The 18,168-nt window shown below is 52.0% G+C and overlaps 2 protein-coding genes across 2 annotated transcripts in view; one reads left to right on the forward strand and one right to left on the reverse strand.

Moving 5' to 3' along the window:
- The window catches only part of Mex3a (mex-3 RNA binding family member A), a 5,226-nt gene extending 652 nt beyond the window's left edge, over window positions 1-4,574 (forward strand). Inside the window, exons 2-3 of the mRNA XM_055625763.1 lie at window positions 1-216; window positions 3,466-4,574. Of these exons, the coding sequence (XP_055481738.1) occupies window positions 1-216; window positions 3,466-4,574 (1,325 nt within the window). The remainder of the gene's footprint in view (window positions 217-3,465) is intronic.
- A 4,899-nt stretch (window positions 4,575-9,473) lies between these two features.
- On the reverse strand, window positions 9,474-15,749 carry Rab25 (RAB25, member RAS oncogene family). The gene is made up of 5 exons (XM_055625300.1): window positions 15,499-15,749; window positions 12,772-12,967; window positions 10,897-11,090; window positions 10,137-10,217; window positions 9,474-9,798 (listed from the first exon to the last, which is right to left on the reverse strand). Exons 1-5 carry the CDS (start codon window positions 15,539-15,541, stop codon window positions 9,674-9,676), a joined length of 639 nt encoding a protein of 212 aa, XP_055481275.1. The 5' UTR covers window positions 15,542-15,749; the 3' UTR covers window positions 9,474-9,673.
- Window positions 15,750-18,168: the final 2,419 nt, after the last annotated feature.

Raw genomic sequence — 18,168 nt, forward strand, 5'->3', positions numbered from 1 at the left:
CCCCGCCGCCGCCGCCCGCGGCGGCCCCGGCCGCCCCGAGCGCGGCCCCCGCGGCACAGACGCCCCAGCCCCCCACCGCCCCCAAAGGGGCGAACGACGCCAAGCTCTGCGCGCTCTACAAAGAGGCCGAGCTGCGCCTGAAGGGCAGCAGCAACACCACGGAGTGCGTCCCCGTGCCCACCTCCGAGCACGTGGCCGAGATCGTGGGCAGGCAAGGTAAGTGGGCGTCCGGACACTGCGAGGGTTGGAGTGGGGGCTTGCGGTCCCCGGCGCGGAAAGTTCATCGCTTCCCTCTTTGCCCGCCTCTGGCTCTGTCCCTTCCCGACAAAGGGGGCCCCGCCCCCTGCCCAGATTCCAAGTGCCACAAAGTTCCCTGCTACCCCTAGTCGGGACTGCTCTCGGACCCTTCCTCCCGTGGGGCTCCGCCCGTAGACAAAGAAATATCCTGGAACTAAGAGAAGAAAGGGGAGGGGGAGCTGCCTCTCAATCCCGGGGTCTGTGTGGATGGGGTGTCGGGACTGTCGGAATGTGCAATTACTTGGAAGCCCCTACTCTGATATCTGCTTGGAGACTAGGGAGGGGGCACTCCTGGGACCTTCTGCCGTTGGAGTTGGGGACTCCCGGTCCATGAAGCCCGACTGAGGATCTGTCTCTTTGTTGGGCTGAGTGTAGGAATGAAAGGGGGTGTGGCCCAGGGGAGGGTCCCAATCTGGGGAGAGGTGATGAGGGAGCCCTTAGCACAGAGGGGTCCTGTGGTCGCTTACACCGAAGTTGGAGGGTCCTTGTGTTTGGGGAGGGATATCTCTGAGGAGGTAGCAGCCCTGTGGTGGGCCTCTCCTCCGTCTTGCTTTTGTTCTGGGCTGGCTACAGCCTGGTACCAGGAGTCTAGAGAGGGGTCTCTGAGTGAACTCGTGGGGCAGGGCAGAAAGAGCACGTCGGTGAAGGGGGAGAGAAACCTCCTGGAAATTTGGTGGTGGGTGCATGTCTGGGTGAGCTGGGAGGGGTGTTGGATTAAACCAATGGAGTATGTTACCACACCCTCTCAGCCCAGCATCCCTGGATAGGGAGGAGTGCTGGGAAGTACCCAAATTGAGCAGCCTGGATCTTGGGGACCCTTTCCCTCCCAGTTTCTCGGGGGGTGGGGGGGAAGATGGGATTTGGATATTGCAAAGGGGCTGGGCTGGGGGATGGAGTGGGGGAGGAGCTGCCCCACAGTGGGGAACAATGGAGGGGCTGCATTCCGCGGGAGTAAAGGAGGAAGCTGGTTCCTAGTAGTGGATGGGAGGCAGGCTGGGGCCCCTACCCCTTCTCCCACTTCATCCACCCTGGTATTGGGGCTGGAGGATTTGGAAGGGGGAGCTGAGTGGAGGAGGGGAGCTTGCCACTCCCCTGCACAGCGCCCCCTCCCTCAATCTCTTGGGCCTTCTGGTTTAGAAAGTTGGATTTCCCCTTCTTGTGAGACACTGGGGATCCAGAGCCTGGAACTGGGTGGGGTTATTAATATCTTTACTTGGGTGAGGTTTTGGAAGGCACCAGAATTTAATGGGGTCCTTTACTTTTCTGCCTCCTTAGCAAGTAGAATTTGTCCTATTCAGAGAACATAGGTCCTCCCTTCCCCATTCTGTAAGTATATGGAAGTCCAGTCACCTCCTTCCTGCTGCTGCAGTTTCAGTGTTTCTCTGACTCTGGCCTCCCCTTCCAGAAATGCTTTTTCAGGGTGGCAGAACCCCAGATGATGAGTCTGAGGGTTTCTGTGCTGCCCAGCCTCAGGCTTTTCTCTTTGGTGTTCTGCCAGGGCTAGTCCTCCCAAACTCCCCTGCCTTCAAAGATACTTAGCTCCCACTGAAGTTTGTGGATCCAAAACTTAAGAGCCAGAGCCTAAGTGCCTATCAGATGGCATGTAAGTAGAGGTGACAGGGAGTACTGAGCTTCAGTATTCTAAGCCTCAGAAATAAAGCCATCAGCCGCTGATATTAAAGCAGCAAAGATGTGGGCTTGACTACAAGTAGGACTTCTTAATGGCCAACAGGTCTGAAAAGAAGGGGAGGGTCAAATTTTCTTGCCTAATATGTGTTAAAGAAAAATCCTTATTCCACCCTGTCCCACCAATCCATTAGGATTAAAAAAGACACTTTTGGCTTGGAAGAAGGAGGAGAAAAAAAGCAAGCTCACCCAGAGGCCTGCATTTGAGGGTTGGGGCAGAGTCTGAATAGTGAGCACTTGGCTTTGGATGGGAGATGAGGAAGGGCACACAGCCAGGAGGTATGCCTGGGGAGCTCAGGGATTTCATCTATAAGAATGGGGCAAAGGTGTAGGTTTGTATTAATGTACAGTGAGTGTGCTGGGGAAGACTGAGATAGTGGAGGGCCCATGGACTCGTGGAGGGGTGTTCTGCTCACTCCACAATACTGCTTGGAGGGCATCCTTTTCGTTAGGACCCTATGCACATGGATTCACACTCCTATCTGAGGTAGAACACAGACTGTGAAGCAGGGCCCCCAGCCCCTGAGGTCTGCAGCCTGAGGGCAGGCATTTCTATTCCCCCGCCCCCTCTCTTTGTCTCACTTTTCTTTCTTTTCCTGCCTTTCCCCAGCCTCCCAGCTCTAACCTGATAGTCCTTCAAAGCAGGAGCATGGGTCTAGAAATGTTCAGCTCTTGCCTTCTCAGGAAGTACAAGAGTACAGGAGTTAGGTCCTGTGAATGCCATATCTTTCTACTTTTATCTCTCTTGAAATTCTGACTCCTTGACCCCCAACCCCCATCCTGTCATTCCTCCCAAGACCCACACTGAACCAGGTGCAGCAAACTCTTCATGCTGTGGAGAGCCGAAGAGATTGTGGGCAGAAGGCACAGGGAGGGCACAGCACACGGTGGCCAATGTCCCTGGGTGAGCTATAGGGCAGACTTTTTTTTTTTTTTTAAGATTTATTTATTATTTATACTGCATTCTGCCTGCACACCAGATCTTACTATAGACGGTTGTGAGCTACCATGTGGTTGCTGGGAATTGAACTCAGGACCTTTGGAAGACAGCGAGTGTTCTTAACCTCTGAGACATCTCTCCAGCCCAAGGACAGACTCTTAATGAATGGAGATCACGAGTAGACTGTGGGTTAATGAGTGCATTAGAGTTTTGAATAAAACGATCAGGAGTGATGACTGAGAGAGAGATTGGCGAGATGGAGGAAACAAATTGCAGATGCTTAGGGAAGGGTTTGTGAAGAGTTTTTGGGTTACCTGCCGCTTTTCTCAAAGGCTCTGAAGGAGGTAGTGTTGGAGGAGTGCATTCGGAAGGTCCCGAATGGAACACAAGGGAAGGTAGTGCGTTGATCGATTTGGGCTCTGTGTGTGGTCATGAGGGTGTCACTGGGCCGACTGAGGGTTCCTGGGAGGCTGGCTGGCATCCTGAGGCAGGTCCCAATACAAACCTCTCAGTTTTGTGAATTTCTTTCCCATTCTGTCCAGGCTGCAAGATTAAGGCTCTGAGGGCCAAGACCAACACCTACATCAAGACACCTGTGCGAGGTGAGGAGCCTGTGTTCATGGTGACCGGGAGGCGGGAAGATGTGGCCACAGCCCGGCGGGAAATCATCTCAGCAGCCGAACACTTCTCCATGATAAGAGCCTCACGCAACAAGTCTGGTGCCGCCTTTGGCGTAGCCCCTGCTCTGCCGGGGCAGGTGACCATCCGTGTGAGAGTGCCCTACCGCGTGGTGGGACTGGTGGTGGGCCCCAAGGGCGCAACCATCAAACGCATCCAGCAGCAGACCAACACATACATCATCACCCCCAGCCGGGACCGGGACCCGGTATTTGAGATCACCGGTGCCCCCGGCAACGTGGAACGTGCACGGGAGGAGATCGAGACGCACATCGCGGTGCGCACCGGCAAGATCCTCGAGTACAACAGTGACGGCGACTTCTTGGCTGGCAGCCCCGATGCTGCCCTGGACAGTCGCTACTCAGACGCCTGGCGGGTGCATGCACCCGGCTGCAAGCCTCTCTCCACCTTCCGGCAGAACAGCCTGGGCTGCATCGGCGAGTGCGGCGTGGACTCGGCCTTCGAGGCCCCGCGCCTAGGCGAGCAGGGCGGGGACTTTGGCTACGGAGGGTATCTGTTTCCGGGCTACGGCGTGGGCAAGCAGGACGTGTACTACGGCGTGGCAGAGACGAGCCCCCCTCTGTGGGCGGGCCAGGAGAACGCCACGCCCACCTCGGTGCTCTTCTCCGCCTCCTCCTCCTCCACTTCTTCAGCCAAGGCACGCACAGGCCCGCCGGGCGCTCACCGCTCTCCTGCCACCTCTGCGGGCCCGGAGCAGCTGGCCGGGCTCCCTCGGCGGCCGCCCGGAGAGCCACTGCAAGGCTTCTCTAAACTGGGGGCGGGCGGGCTGCGGAGCCCCGGCGGCGGGCGGGACTGCATGGTGTGCTTTGAGAGCGAAGTGACAGCAGCCCTGGTGCCCTGTGGACACAACCTTTTCTGCATGGAGTGTGCAGTACGAATCTGTGAGAGGACGGACCCAGAGTGTCCTGTCTGCCACATCACCGCCACGCAAGCCATCCGAATATTTTCCTAAGCTCCCCGTCCCTGGGCTCCTAGGCCCGCTTCCCTCCCCCCCCCCCCCCCCCCACCACACCAGGGTGCTACTCTGGACCTGTAGGGCCTTTTGGAAAAATCAGTGACTACAGGGCAAGGTGCTTGGAAATATTCCCTCGCTGGGGTGGGGAATCTGAGGCGGGAGTGGCTGGGGGCGGGGCCACTTTCAGAGCCTCTGGTTACCCTTTAGGAGGGGGCCAGACCATAAGTTTTACTAGAGTTACAACTCTGATACCTCAACACACCCTTAAATCTGGAAGCAGCTAAGAGAAGATTTTGTTTAGCCTGAAGTGGCCACCAGGACATTCTGACCTTTCCCTTCTCCCCATCTGTGTGTCATTTCGCCCCTTCCTGTGGAGGGTGAGAGAACAGGAGAGGAAGAACTGCCCTGTGTAACTAACTAGAGGTGCTCTTAGTGATCCCCAGCCTCTGGTCCTGACCTCCCACCTCCTGACGTGACCCTTTACCCCTTCCCCGCTCTTATCCTGGGTTCCCAGCAGTATATGTGGGAGATGATCTGGGTAGATCTGGGGTGGAGGAGGATGTCAATCAGTAAAGGGCTCACAACTCACCTGTCTCACAAAGCTGGGCTAGAGAGATCCGGAAGCAGGGGCTTCTCTTTTCCCTCAGCTTTTTGCTTGGCTTTTTTTCCCAACTTCCTCTGGATTTGCCCTTCGCTTTTTTTCCTATTTCTTTGCTCCTCCCCATTCCTTGGCTGTCACTTTCAGTCCCCTCTTCCTCTGCCTTTCTTCCCCCATCCTTCCTGCCCCTTTTAGCCCAGCTTTGGGGACACCATCCTCCTGGAGAGAAGCCTGGAGAACATTTTGGTAGCCCCGCAGTTCCTCTTTGTAGTCCTATCCTCCTCTCCCCCCCCCCCCCATGCCTCCAAAGAATCAGTTCCAATTCTGGATGGAATGTAGCCCTAGACTCAGTGACAATTTGAGAGGGGAAACTAATAGTGGGGTACCTAAAGGGTTAAAACCCCACCTCTATCATCTGTGGGCATTATACTTAAGGAGCAGTTCTTATCCTGGGTCTTCTGCCCAAAGGGAAAGCAGGAAGTAGGAAAAGTCCTGGGGCAGGAGAGCTGTGGCTTGAAGGGCTCCCCTCCCCCCCCACCTGCAGTGGCCTACCCCTGACCTCTCTGCACCTAGCTGAACCATTACTGAATCCTTATTAGCCACAAATCATGAAGTCTCTGTCTTACCCACTGGCTGAGGAGAAAAGCCAGATCTTTGGTGAGGGGCCAGGCCAGGGCAAAGCAGGACTGGGGTGCAGTGAAGCCTGTTACAAGAATCAGGTATTGTGATAGGTCTGGCACCCTTTTGCTGCTCCTATTGCTCCTTTGTGTCTGTCGACAGCCTCCTAACCCTCCTGGTTCCGCTGGCCGGGCCAGGAGGGGATGGGTGATGGGGAGGCCCAGGAGATGCTTGTATATAGTCAGGTGGGACTGCTCTGAGCTCCTCTAGCTCAGCAGTCCCATTCTTCCTGGAAGGAGAAAGGACATGGGATGAGGGCATAGAGGGAGGTCTCCTCTCTCTTTTGCCTGTTGTGAATTAACTTGCCTCTCCTCAGCCTTCCCCTCCAGACCACCAGCTTGGGAGGGGAGAGGAAGGAGGTCACAGCCCAGAAAACTGGCCTGTGGCAGCTTCCCTCCCTTCCACCAACGTGAGCCATCTTGAGATGTCTGTACAATAGAAACCAAACCAAATGGGCGCCTGGGCTGCCCAGGGGCAGGGGCTGGGAGGGGGGTGGGAAGAAGGGAAGTCTGTCTGTCCATCCCCTCCCCCTCTCCACTCCTTAACCACAAAGGCAAAAGACTGTTACACTAGGGGCTCCACAGATCCAACCCCGCCCTTGTTGAGCGAGCCTTTCCTAGAAACAAGCGCAAAATGCAAAGTGAGCGAGCATCAAAACAGAAAGCAATGAGGGAGTGAGATGGGCGACCAACAGGAGAGGAAAAAAAAATAGAAAAAAAAAAAAAAAAAAGCAAAAAAGCAGTTCTTTATAATTTAATATTCTATTTTAATAAAGGCATTTATTACCGTATAAATGTAGCAAAGAACCTGGGCTAATATGAAAAAAGACTTTTTATTAGGTAATTTATTATATGAAAAGGATATTTTATTTTATGATAAAGTGATCCTTAAAAAAAACTTTAGAAGGTTTAGAATATATGTAGGGAGAGAAGAAAAATACATTTGTATTCAGAGTTAAATCTTAAAAAAGTTTTTAATATATGTTCGGGTTTATGTTCTTTTTTCCTCCCCACTTTTTTTGGGGGAGGAATGTCATTTGCTTTTCTTGGGGGAGCATCCTGGGATGGATGGTGGAGAGATAGAGTTGGTCCCTTCTGGGGCCCTCACCAGGAGATTGGATTTCGCTCCGTGGGCTCCCCTCCTCCTCCCCCTCAGGGGAGCCGGCAGAGCCAAACAAAGGAAGGGATTAACCAGAAAGGAAGAAGCTTTGAGACTAAGAACTGAGGGTCCTGGGGTGTCCCCTCCATCCCCTACCCTGTGCCAGGGGCAGTAAGGAGGGGAAAACCAGAACTGAGGCCTAGCAGGCCTATGGAAACCCTCAGAGGTGTGAGACTTAAGAGTAATAGATTTTTTTTTTTTTTAACCAAAAGGAAAAAAATGAGAAGAGAAAGAAAAACTGAGGGGTTTAAAAGAAGAGAATACTACAAAATAATTCAAATTTATTTCATATAATCCTAGAGAAAGAAAAAGAATTACTAGTTACTTAGTAGACGATACTCAGATAGCTTAAAGTTTAGTAGCGTTGTGGGCCCCTGAGCCCAGTAGAATGTATAAAAGTATGGGAAAAAAGAAAAGAATAGAGGCCAGCAGCTGAGCGGCCCTACCCCTGGGGATAGGGCAGCAGCAGGCTGCTAGCTAAGATTGGGAGCTTCCAGTCTGCTGGGGTTGATTCTGAGAATCCTTAGGTTTTTAAGTGTGGGACAAGTACATGAGAGGCTCTGTCCCGGGGTCTTTGCCAGGGTGTACGCTGGTCATCTGAAGTGAGGTGAGGCTGGGCTGAGAGCCTGGCCATCTGTTGGGAAGCCCTTTTTCCTAATCTCCAGCCCTCCCACGGCAGCTTCTCCCAGGCCACCCTGAGGAAGTTCCTGACATCACCTTAGCCCACCTTGCTGCAGGTTGGTTCCAGAGCCAGGTGTAGTTAGTCCACAAATAAGCCTGGAAATGCTTGTCACCTCAGACTTCCCAGCACCCATGTGGCCGTGGGAGTGGCGCTAGTGCAATCTCTAGTGCCCTTTCCCTTCACGTCTGTAGAGGGGTTTTTGTTTGTTTGTTTTATCTTTTGACACAGGGTCTCTAGCTTAGTCTGGCCTTAAACTAACAGCCATCTTCTTGCTGCCTCCAATTGTTGGGACTACAAGCCATGCACCACCACTCCTGGCTTAAAGTTAAACATCCCAAGAAAGACTTCCTACTCAGGAAGTAGAGTGCAGGTATTGTCCTTACGGGCCTGGGAGAGTCTCCCCTCCCCCTTAAAAGTGCAGGGAACTGGGGTGGCTCCAGGGCAACCCTTGTGTCCCAGCTCCCCTCTGTGTTCAGATAGGGATCACCCACAGGGCCACATCACATCACCTTCCCCACAGAAAACTGGGAGCCTGGCTTTTGCATGTGAGAAATAGGCATTTTTTAAGCACTTGCTGTCCATCGGCCCCAGCTGGCAAGCATCAGAATGGGGAGAGGCCGCTTGGCTTTAGTTTGAGCAAGCAGTATAGCAATGATTGACATGCCACTTATGACCCTAGGGCCCAAACACAATCTCCCTCTCCCCAGTGTACTCTTCTCACCCCATCTAGAGACTAGAAGTTCCCCTGCCCTTTTCGCCCTAAGGATCCTCAGATAGTTTGAGATGGTAACATCTGGGATGGGGAGAAATTCCCCTTTCTACCTGAGGGTGAGTGCTTGAGGGGTCAGGTGGCTGGTGGAGACAGCCCTGGGGCAGAGAAGGTCTCTCCGCTGTAGAAAGTAGAGTAGGATTGTGGTCAGACTTAATTTGAGGCATCTCGTGACGGTACAAATCACCAAGGAAGGTTTCAAATGCAAAATAGAGGTGGGAAAGAAAATAGACCCATGAATAATCAAGTCAAAATGATGTTGCACACAATGCAAAGAAACCAAGAAGGGGGAGGGTTAATGTATTAAATGTGCTATTGAGAAGTTAATTTTATTAAAAGTATTATTACTTAAGGCTCTGTCTTTCACTGTGTGCGAGGTGGAGCTTGGGTAGCAATCTCAGTGGGAGGGTGGGCTACCGTGGTGTGGGACATGGGTATCTCCAGGGTTCCCTGCTGTCATTCTTTGCTGGGACAGCCATCTCTTGGCTCCTTGGAAGATTTTTGAGAGACAAAAAATCTTCCCCCTATTCTACCAGTTTTGGTTCCTCCCTGTTTAGGGACAGGTAAGGGGTGAGATGCTCACCTCCCAGTCTTAGGAACTCCCCCTCGGTACACATTCAGGCTGGCCCTGCTCAATAGAATCTTCCCCAGCCACCTCCTCTTGCCCCTGGCGTTGGAGTGACCTCAGTTCTTGGCACCAGGGCTTTGGGTACCAGATGGTGCTGGAGGATGGTTTCTTTTGTTTTGCCTTCCAAATATCCCTCCCCTTCACACAGTCTTCCATCCCCCACCTGCCCTAGGGGTTGGCAGAGGGAAAAGATAGGCAACTCCTGCCCCCTTGGCATTGTCCCCAGACTGCAGAACTCTAGAAGCAGGCCCTGAGGGACAGTGGATATATATGGTGGGGATAACAGAAAGGGGTGGAGAAAGGGATCAGCAACTCAGAGGAGGAGTCAAAGTTGGAAGGGCAGCACAGACAATCCGACAAGGAACAGATGGAAGGCAGCAGGATTGCCATGCATGATACAAAACAGCTTTATTTGAGGGCCCTAGCCTGTGAAGGGCATGCACAGATGATGGAGACATGCAGTATGGCAGGACGACCCTGGGTGCTTGTGAAGAGGGACTGGAGTAGGGAGAAGTCCTGCATAAGGGGTGGTGGGGGTATCCGGAGGCTGAAGGCAGGAGCTCAGGCCTGACCATGGCTGAAGTCAGAGGTTGATGCAGCAGGCCCTCTTCCCAGCACCAGACTCCTGTCCTGCTTGGGCATCGCCCAGGGTGACAGCACTGGTCCGGGTGCTGTTCTGCCTCTGCTTGGACACCTTTGCAAAAATCTCTAAGAACAGAGGGCAGTAATCAGGCCAGAAGTTTAACATCCCCTAACGTTACACTTTCCATGCCACTTCTGAGCACAGGTGGCCACTCCGGAAAGAGTTTTTGCTAGAACAAAATTATTTTGACACCTGGTCTTGTCCATCTTCCTGGGTAAACACAGAACCCAGACTCAGCCCCATAAAACATGACCCTTCTGGTTCTTCTTTCCCTTAAATTCTAGAATAAGTGAGGGATGAGACATGGGACCGGTGGCTCTGAGGAGGCTGGAGGCCTACAGGGGGCCGAGGGCTAGGACAGGATACCCACCCAAAATGGAGTGCCCAGTGGGCAGGCTCTCACCTTTAAGTACAGTCTCAAAGGCCAGCTCAACATTGGTGGAGTCCAGGGCTGAGGTTTCCAGGAAGAGCAGACCATTGTTTTCTGCCAGGAAGAGAAGTGCACATTAGCTGTGGGTCTACAGCAGCAGAAATAACATTTATTTCATGCTTTCTATGTCTCTTTTCTATACCCCAAACCTTTGGGAGATAATAGTTTATTTAATCCCTTATACAATCTTTGAGGTAGGTTCATTTAGGAAAGGAAAACCTAGAAATACAGAGAGAATGAAGAAGGAACTTGCTCCATGGCCTGCATCTAGTAACTGAGGAAGAGGAGGCTGGAGGCTGTCACATAAACCACACAACTGACAAACTGCTTACTGCTAAACCCGGACTCTGGGGAAATGGCCACCAGGAGACCACAAGGGCCTCAGATTTTCAAAGTGGGACTGTCTTTTTTTGTTTGTTTTATTTTGTTTTGAGACAGGGTTTCTCTGTGTAGCCTTGGCCGACCTTATAGACCAGGCTGGCCTCAAACTCACAGAGGTCTGCCTGCCTCTGCTGTCCCGAGAGCTGTAATTAGAGCTGTGTGCCACCTCATCCAGGTGAGTCCTAAAATCAACTGTGAACTAATGAAAACAATCTCACAGCAAGGTGTTGAGAGAGACCTGTGGGTTCCCAAAGAGGCTGGAAGCAGAGAACCACACAAGGGAAGACTACTCAGGGCCCTAAGTCTATGAGCAATTGATGAGGAGTCAGACTGGGTAGGAGTGGGCTCTCACCAGCAAACATGCAGGCTTCCTCAGTGGGCACCTCCCGGGCCTGGCTGAGGTCACTTTTGTTCCCCACGAGCATGACAACAATAGTGGCTTCAGCATGGTCATAGAGCTCCTTCAGCCAGCGCTCCATGACAGCATAGGTCTGGTGCTTGGTGAGGTCGAATACCAAGAGTGCCCCTACTGCTCCACGGTAGTACCTGCATGGGGGTTCAAGGGAGGGATGGGCAGAGACCAGATGGGCTGTCAGCCTCAGCCCCAGAGCTCAGTCATCAAGCCTGGTGTTAGTGTGCCAGGAATCAGGAAGGACCCCAGCCCCCGCAAGGCACTCAGCCCCTGTGCGGCAGGGGAGCTGGTCTCAGGAGGTGAAGCTTCACCTCCTGTCCAGACCCCCACCAGTTCCTCAAAGGCACTCTGCTTCTTCAGTCCTCTGCCTGAGTTCAGCCCTGCCCATCTGCAATGCCCGAGTGGATCTTCCACCTTGATGTCTTTCTCACACAGATCCTCATCTGCTGGCATCTTTCCAGGGTGAGCTCCTTGGGCCAGTACCTGGCCTGAATTCCTGCAGATATTTGGCCTCTTTCAGGAGCCTCTGAGTTCAAAAGATTGTCTCCCCCCCCCCGCCCTCGCTCCCCCGACGACACACACACACACACACACACACACAGATAGGGTTTTTCTGTGTGTACTGGCTGCCCTGGACCTTGCTTTGTAGACCAGGCTAGCCTTGAACTCACAGAAATCGGCCTGCCTCTGCCTCCCAAGTACTGGAATTAAAGGCATGCACCACCACATCCATCCAAAAAGCTGTCCTAAGACTTTGTGGCATCTAAATATTTCTTGTTTTGTTTTGAGACAAGAGTTCAATATGTAGCGCCCAGGCTTACCCCAAACTCAAGGCAATCCTGCTTCAGCTGGTGTTACAGGCACAGACCACCGTACCTGGTTTATTCCTACCTTATTAACAAATCGACCACGCTTCTGAGAGGAGAGACTAAGAGCAGCAGATGGGTGTGGCTATAACAATTGTGTACATAACAACCCCTGCTTCCTGCTTTCTGTCTCTTGCCAGTTCTATCTCCCAACAAACATGATTGGCCACACTTCAGACAGCTGCACCTGACACCTATCAGGAGACACTTTGGATATGGTGCCAGATGGCTTAATTTTCTGAGGCTTTATAAACCGAATACTCCAAGCTGGAGGTATGCCTAGTATTTGGGAAGCCATTAATTCAGTCTCAAGTACAATCTGTCCATCCATCCATCAACCAACCAATCCAATTTTAAAAAACAGTGACTGGGAATAGTGGTGCACGCCTTTAATCCCAGCACTCAGGAGGCAGAGGCAGCAGATCTCCATGAGCTCCAGGCCAGCCTGGTCTACATACAAGTTCCAGACCAGCCAGGACTGCATAGAGAGTTCCAGGTGTACCTGTGAGCTCAGGCTAGCCTGTTGTACAAAACTGCTCCGAATGTCCAGCTCGCTCTCGGCACTTGCTCTCAGAGGTGTTGCCAAGAGTAGAGCACTGTGCTGAAGTAAGGGGGCGCTCTCAGTCCACGCGCCAACTTAAACAAGGCGGGCTCGCGTTATCGCATTTCACTCCTTAAAGAGCTCCACAGAACGTCAGGTATACAGTGCTTTGTATCTTCCTGGGCACATGAGAAGTGCCCAGTAAGTGGGGCCATGACTTGTGTTAATGATCATTACATCCTATCTGTCCCTGTTGCTCAATCACAGCCCTTTTGTCTTCATGATTTCCACCGCAGGAAACACACCGCGGAGCCTGCCTCCCATCCTCCCACATCTCTAGTCCATAGGAGAGTCCTGGTTTCCCAGGGTCCTCACACCCCCACTCCCCGCCCCTAGGCCTGGGCTCACGCAGAGGTGATGGCTCTGTATCGCTCCAGGCCAGCCGTGTCCCAGATCTGTGCCTTGACAGCAGCGGTGCCCAGCATTACGGTGCGGGTGGAGAACTCAACCCCGATGGTGGTCCGGCTGTCGTGGCTGAACTCATTGCGGGTGAACCGGGACAACAGATTGGTCTTGCCCACGCCTGACTCGCCGATCAGCACCACTGAGGGAGTGGAGAGAGGAGGGCTGAGTCAGGGCACCGCAGCTCTGAGCATACCTGAGCTGGAGAGTCTGGCCCACTGGAGAGACAACTGAGCTCAGAAAAGCAGGAAGAGAGTTGTCTCTTCTGGCCACACCACATAGGACATCTGTCTCTGGGAGTGGGGGACAGAAGGGCCAGGAGTGGTCAAGCCAGGGGCTGCTGAGGCAGCAGGGTCAGCCCCAGGGGGCTGGTAACGCAGTAACAGGGTGACAGGAGCAGCTGTGAGCTGTGCACAGAGAACATGTGGAAAGGTTCCTGAGACAAGGCATGTGAATAAGGACTAAGGCGTGGGAGGTCTGGGCACACATTTCTGGACTAGGGAGCATGGGAAAGTTGCTGATGTCTGTATGTGAGTTGGAAGGACAAGGAAGAAGGGGTTGGGCGTGTCACGTGTCACATGGGAGACTGAGGCTAAGGTTGGCAGGTGACACTTCTGTACGTGAGAGGAAGGTGTAAGAGTGTGTGTGTGTGTGTGTGTGTGTGTGCACGCGCACGTGCGCGCAAGTGTTTCCGCCTCTCCTTTGCTAGGAGAAACATCCTCATTCATCTGTCCCCAGTCCTGTCCTCAGGTGTGGGGGGGGGGCAAGGTTTTAGAATCACATAGGCACCTGTTCCACTGGCTTTGCTGCGCCTTTTAAATTAGTTTAAGATTTATTTCTTTTGTATGTATGAGTGTTGTGTTTGTATGTATGTCTATGTACCGCATGCGTGCCTGGTGGGTGTCAGATCGCCCGGAACTGGAGTTATGGATGGTTGCGACCACCATGTGGGTACTGGGAATTGAATCTGAGTCCTCTGCAAGAACAACAGTGCTCTTACCCACTGAGCCAACCCCCTGCCCCATGTTGTGACCTCTTTTTGGTAGGTTACTTAACTCTGTACCTTAGTTTCCTCCTCTGTAAGATGGAGATGCCAGTGGCTAACATTTAACGAGGGCACCCTTCATGTCCAGCACCACCCAAAAACCTTTCTATAGTCTCACAACAATGCCCTGGGGCCCCCTTTATTTATCTATCATCTATCTATCTATCTATCTATCTATCTATCTATCTATCTACCTATTTTGAGGCAGGGTTTCTCTGTGTAGTCCTGGCTGTCCTGGAACTTGCTCTGTATCCCAGGCTGGCCTCAAACTCACAGAGCCACCTGCCTCTGCCTCCCGAGTGCTGGGATGACAGGTGTTTGTCACCACCACCTGGCCACTACTTCCATTTTTATAGGCAAGGAAGACTCCTGTCTAGTATGTCTCTGTCACTGTGCTACCCATAGACGTACAGCCCACTTCTATCACCTAGGAAAGATTTAACCGACCCCACTGCAAGCGGCAGTGGCGGTGACGGCTGCCTGTGCCTACATGAGTGAGAGGAGCCCTCCTGGACATAGGATGTCATGCCTCTCCTAGACAGCACCATGTGGTACCCCGGGGTCAATGTTCCTACCCCAAAGTTGCCTGTTCTACAACTAGCTCTGAGCTCTCATGGCAGGTACCAATCCTGCTTCCTCTTGCCTGTCCTCACATATGGTGATCTATAACCAGCACAGAATATCCCAGGCTTCTCCATAGTGGCCACGGGAGCCCAGCTGTGCCAACAAGTAAGTGGCAAAGAGGCGAAGGGACAGCTCAAGATGACAGACCACACCAAGGATGTGAAGATGATTCTGAGAATGGCACCTGCTAGGGGCTCAACAAATGGGAGTCACTATACCAGGGCCACAGCCCCACCAGCTTCCTTGGGAAAATGCCCGAGGCACAGGCTCCCCAGCTTGAACCAGGGTGTGGCTGAGGTTGGGAGAGGCTGTGGGGTGTGGTGCAAAGGAGAGGCCACCTTGCTTTTAAAGAGGTGGGATAGAGACCCACAGGGGACCAAACACTAGGAATTGAGAACAAAAAGCAGGAAGGATGCATGCTCCCTTTCAGAGACAGCCCGGTGAGCCCAGCACCTAATATCTGGGTCCAAAGTAGTAGGTGTGAAAGGCCATTGCCCAGACTGCAGCGCAGGAGTCCTGGGGAATCCATTAGACTGCTCCGGAGCCACTGTCCTGTGTAAGTATCAACTATCTAGAGCAACAAGGACCACATCCCTCCTTCCCCTCTGCTCTATGCACCTGCCCAGAAAGACACACCTCTTAAATTGACTTGCTTCTCCCTCTGCTCTGCAAGTCCTTTCTGAAGTCTGACTTCCACCTCTTGGGTTTCACTGGCTGACATTCCCAGGGATTTGAGTGTCTATCAAAGACTGGGCAGGGAAGCCTAATTTGGCAATAGGAAGGAATGCTCAGCATTTTTTTACACAACATACAACTTCAGAACTTCTTTCTGTAACCAGACCCGCCTATACCCCTCATAGCCTTTCTCTCCTAGAAGGAATACTGAACCTAAGGGGGAAGAGTGTCCAAGGAAGAGATAAAAACTAAATAGAGACTGTCTCCTCTGGAAATAGCCTCTCTTCCATCCTCTCTGAATTTCTCCCTTTTCAAGAGCCCCAACTTACCCTTGAAGACAAAATTATAATCCTCATCTGTTTGATTCCCCATCTTAGCTCGGCATGGAGAGTGAAGGTGTCTGCAGGTACAGAGATCACAAGTCTGCTTATTGGTTAAATGGCCTCAACTCTCAGCTCTTAAGAGACCTGCTCCTAGCTCCTCTCTCACTGTGGTAAGGGACAGAGGGTTAAGTTGAGGCCAGGAGACTCAGCTCTGACAAGTTAAGCTACTCTATGGAAGCTGAGAGGACGGAAGCAGAGAACAGGAAGAGCTAGCTAGCTCCACTGGGGAACCTGGGGCACAGGAGGGTGGAGCAAAGATGACGTCAAACAGGTTAAACAGGTTAGGTGTCTGCTCTCAGCCCACACTCCCCCAAATGGGAGAGGCTGCTCCTAGAGGTAACAGTGGGTGAGGCTGGGGGCCGCGGGGGCTGAGTGCACATTGCTGGGTTTCTGGGGTAGGCAGAAGGGGAGCTGACACCGGGCTGAGAGAAATAGACACCTGGCAGGCTACTGGCCTCCAGCTTTCCCACCTCAGGTTTGGTAAGGACGCATACCGATGGCATCAGGGGAAGGGCCATTGCGGCGAGATGCAGGCTGGGTACAGCATCTCTCTATAGCACAGAGGTGTGGGAACTGCACCAGCAATCAGCTTCTGGCCCCTCCCTAACAGCCCTGGGCCAGGGATAGGCAGCATTTCTCACTCAGGTGGAGCTGGGACTCCTTTCTACATAAGGCACACAGACCTGCTCCCTTCAACGATGGGTGTCAGAGACAAGGGCAGAAAGAACTAGAAATGGTGACTATAGCTGAGGATGAAGAGCCTGCAGCCTTCTGGGGTCTTCAGCTCAGTCAGGCATTTTGTTTGCAACAAGTACCAGGCTGGCTGGTTTACCCTGTAATCCCCAGGAAGCTTGGGGGGGGGGTGAACTGCGGAAAGTTGGAAACCAGCTTGGATTATGTTACTTTACAGGCCAGCCTGTGCCACATAATAAGACCCGATCTCTTGAAACCAAACCAAGGGCCAGTAAGATGGCTCAGCAAGTAAAGGCACTTGCTTCAAAGCCTGTTGACCTGACCTGAGTTTGACCCCAGGACTGACAGGGTGGAAGGAAAGACTCTACTCCGAGTTGTCCTGTGATCTCCACACGTGCTATGGCACACATGCTTGCACACACACAATGAATGAACATAATATTTACACCAGTGAGATGGCTCAGCACATAAAAATTCCACCAAGTTGGACTACTTTGAGTTTATTCCTTGAGCCCCACATGGTGTAAAGAATCAAATTATGAAAGTTGTCTTCTAGGAGGGTGGAGGCAAAGGCAAATGGACCTCTGAGGTCGAGGTCAGTTTGGTCTACACAACGAGTTCCAGGACAGTCAGGCCCACACAGAGAAACCCTGTCTCAGAAAAAAGAAAGAAAAAAGAATTTGTCTGTGTATATCTTCTCAGGCACAGCCAACAACCAGAAATCTGGACACTTGGAAAAGAATTTCAGAGCATGAAAATTTTACATCAGCTTGCATTTCTGAGTATCAGCAAAATTTCTACTGCTATTGTAAAAATTACCATAAATTTAGTGAAAGAAAGTAAGCTGTCTTCTGGGCTGGATAGATAGCTCAGAGTTAAGAGCACTGGCTGTTCTTCCAAAAGTCCTGAGTTCAATTCCCAGCAACAACAGGGTGGCTGATAATCACCTATAATGAGATCTGGTGCCCTCTTATGGCATGCAGGCACACAGACAGGCAGAATACTGTATAAATAATAAATAAATATTTTGTAAAAAGTTGTCTTCTGACTGCCCTGATTATACTGACACATGCATGCACATACCGTGAACACATATGCAATTAGTAAATGCAGTGATGAAAAATCTGAATGCCCATAATTTGACAAAACAAATCGAATACTGCAGAGAGGGTCTGGCTGACTCAAGAAAACTTAGGAAAGGGAGTTGGGGGCGCCCCTCCGTCAGCTAGAAGCTGAACTCCAGGGATCTCTATTTTCTTCATCCAACAAGAATGGGCCTTTGCTCCTCTAGCTTTAGTACCAAGGTGCTGCCAAACGGATGGGAAGGTCTGCTCTGAGGGCTTGAGAAGGGCTCAGCAGTTGAGGGCACTGGCTGCTCTGGCAGAAGACCCAGGTTAGGTTCTCAGCTACTACATGGTGGCGCAAAACCACCTGTAATTCTGGTTCTGGAGCTGATGCCCTTCACAGGTACCAGGCATACACGGGTGAGACAGGCAAGCAGGCAAAACACTCATGTATACAAAATAAATTATCCTAGAAAAAAAATTTTAAGCTGGTGTAGTGACTCACACCTTTAATCTCAGCACTCAGGAGGCAGAGGCAGGAGGATCTCTGAGTATGAAGCTAACCTGTGTTATAGAGAGAGTTTCTAGACAGTCAGGGCTACCGAGAAAAATCTTACTTCAAGAAAAAGAAAAAAATTTGCTTAAATAAAAGCAATTCTGAGTGACAGGAACAGGAGTTAGGTGGGGCCCAGCACTGGAGAAGCCAAGGGCTCTGGGCAGCCCTGCCAAGGACCAATGGGAGATTCAGTGATGGAGAAATGAGGGAGCCCACCTTTGCAGAGAATAAGGAATCCTCTGAAGCAAGCCATCCCACTCCTTCCTATATCCTGACTCCTTCCACCCAAGAAAGCAGCTTAGA

Source organism: Psammomys obesus, unplaced genomic scaffold, assembly GCF_907164565.1.
Source record: "Psammomys obesus unplaced genomic scaffold, mPsaObe1.curated_primary_1811, whole genome shotgun sequence".
In the NCBI taxonomy this organism is placed as follows: Eukaryota; Metazoa; Chordata; class Mammalia; order Rodentia; family Muridae; genus Psammomys; species Psammomys obesus.

Coding starts and splice junctions, on each gene's coding strand:
- Rab25 (XM_055625300.1), bottom strand. CDS start 15,541: ATGGGGAATCAAACAGATGAGGATTATAATTTTGTCTTCAAGG. Junction 12,968..15,498: donor TTATAATTTTGTCTTCAAGG/GTAAGTTGGGGC, acceptor CCACTCCCTCAG/TGGTGCTGATCGGCGAGTCA. Junction 9,799..10,136: donor CTTTGAGACTGTACTTAAAG/GTGAGAGCCTGC, acceptor CTCTGTTCTTAG/AGATTTTTGCAAAGGTGTCC.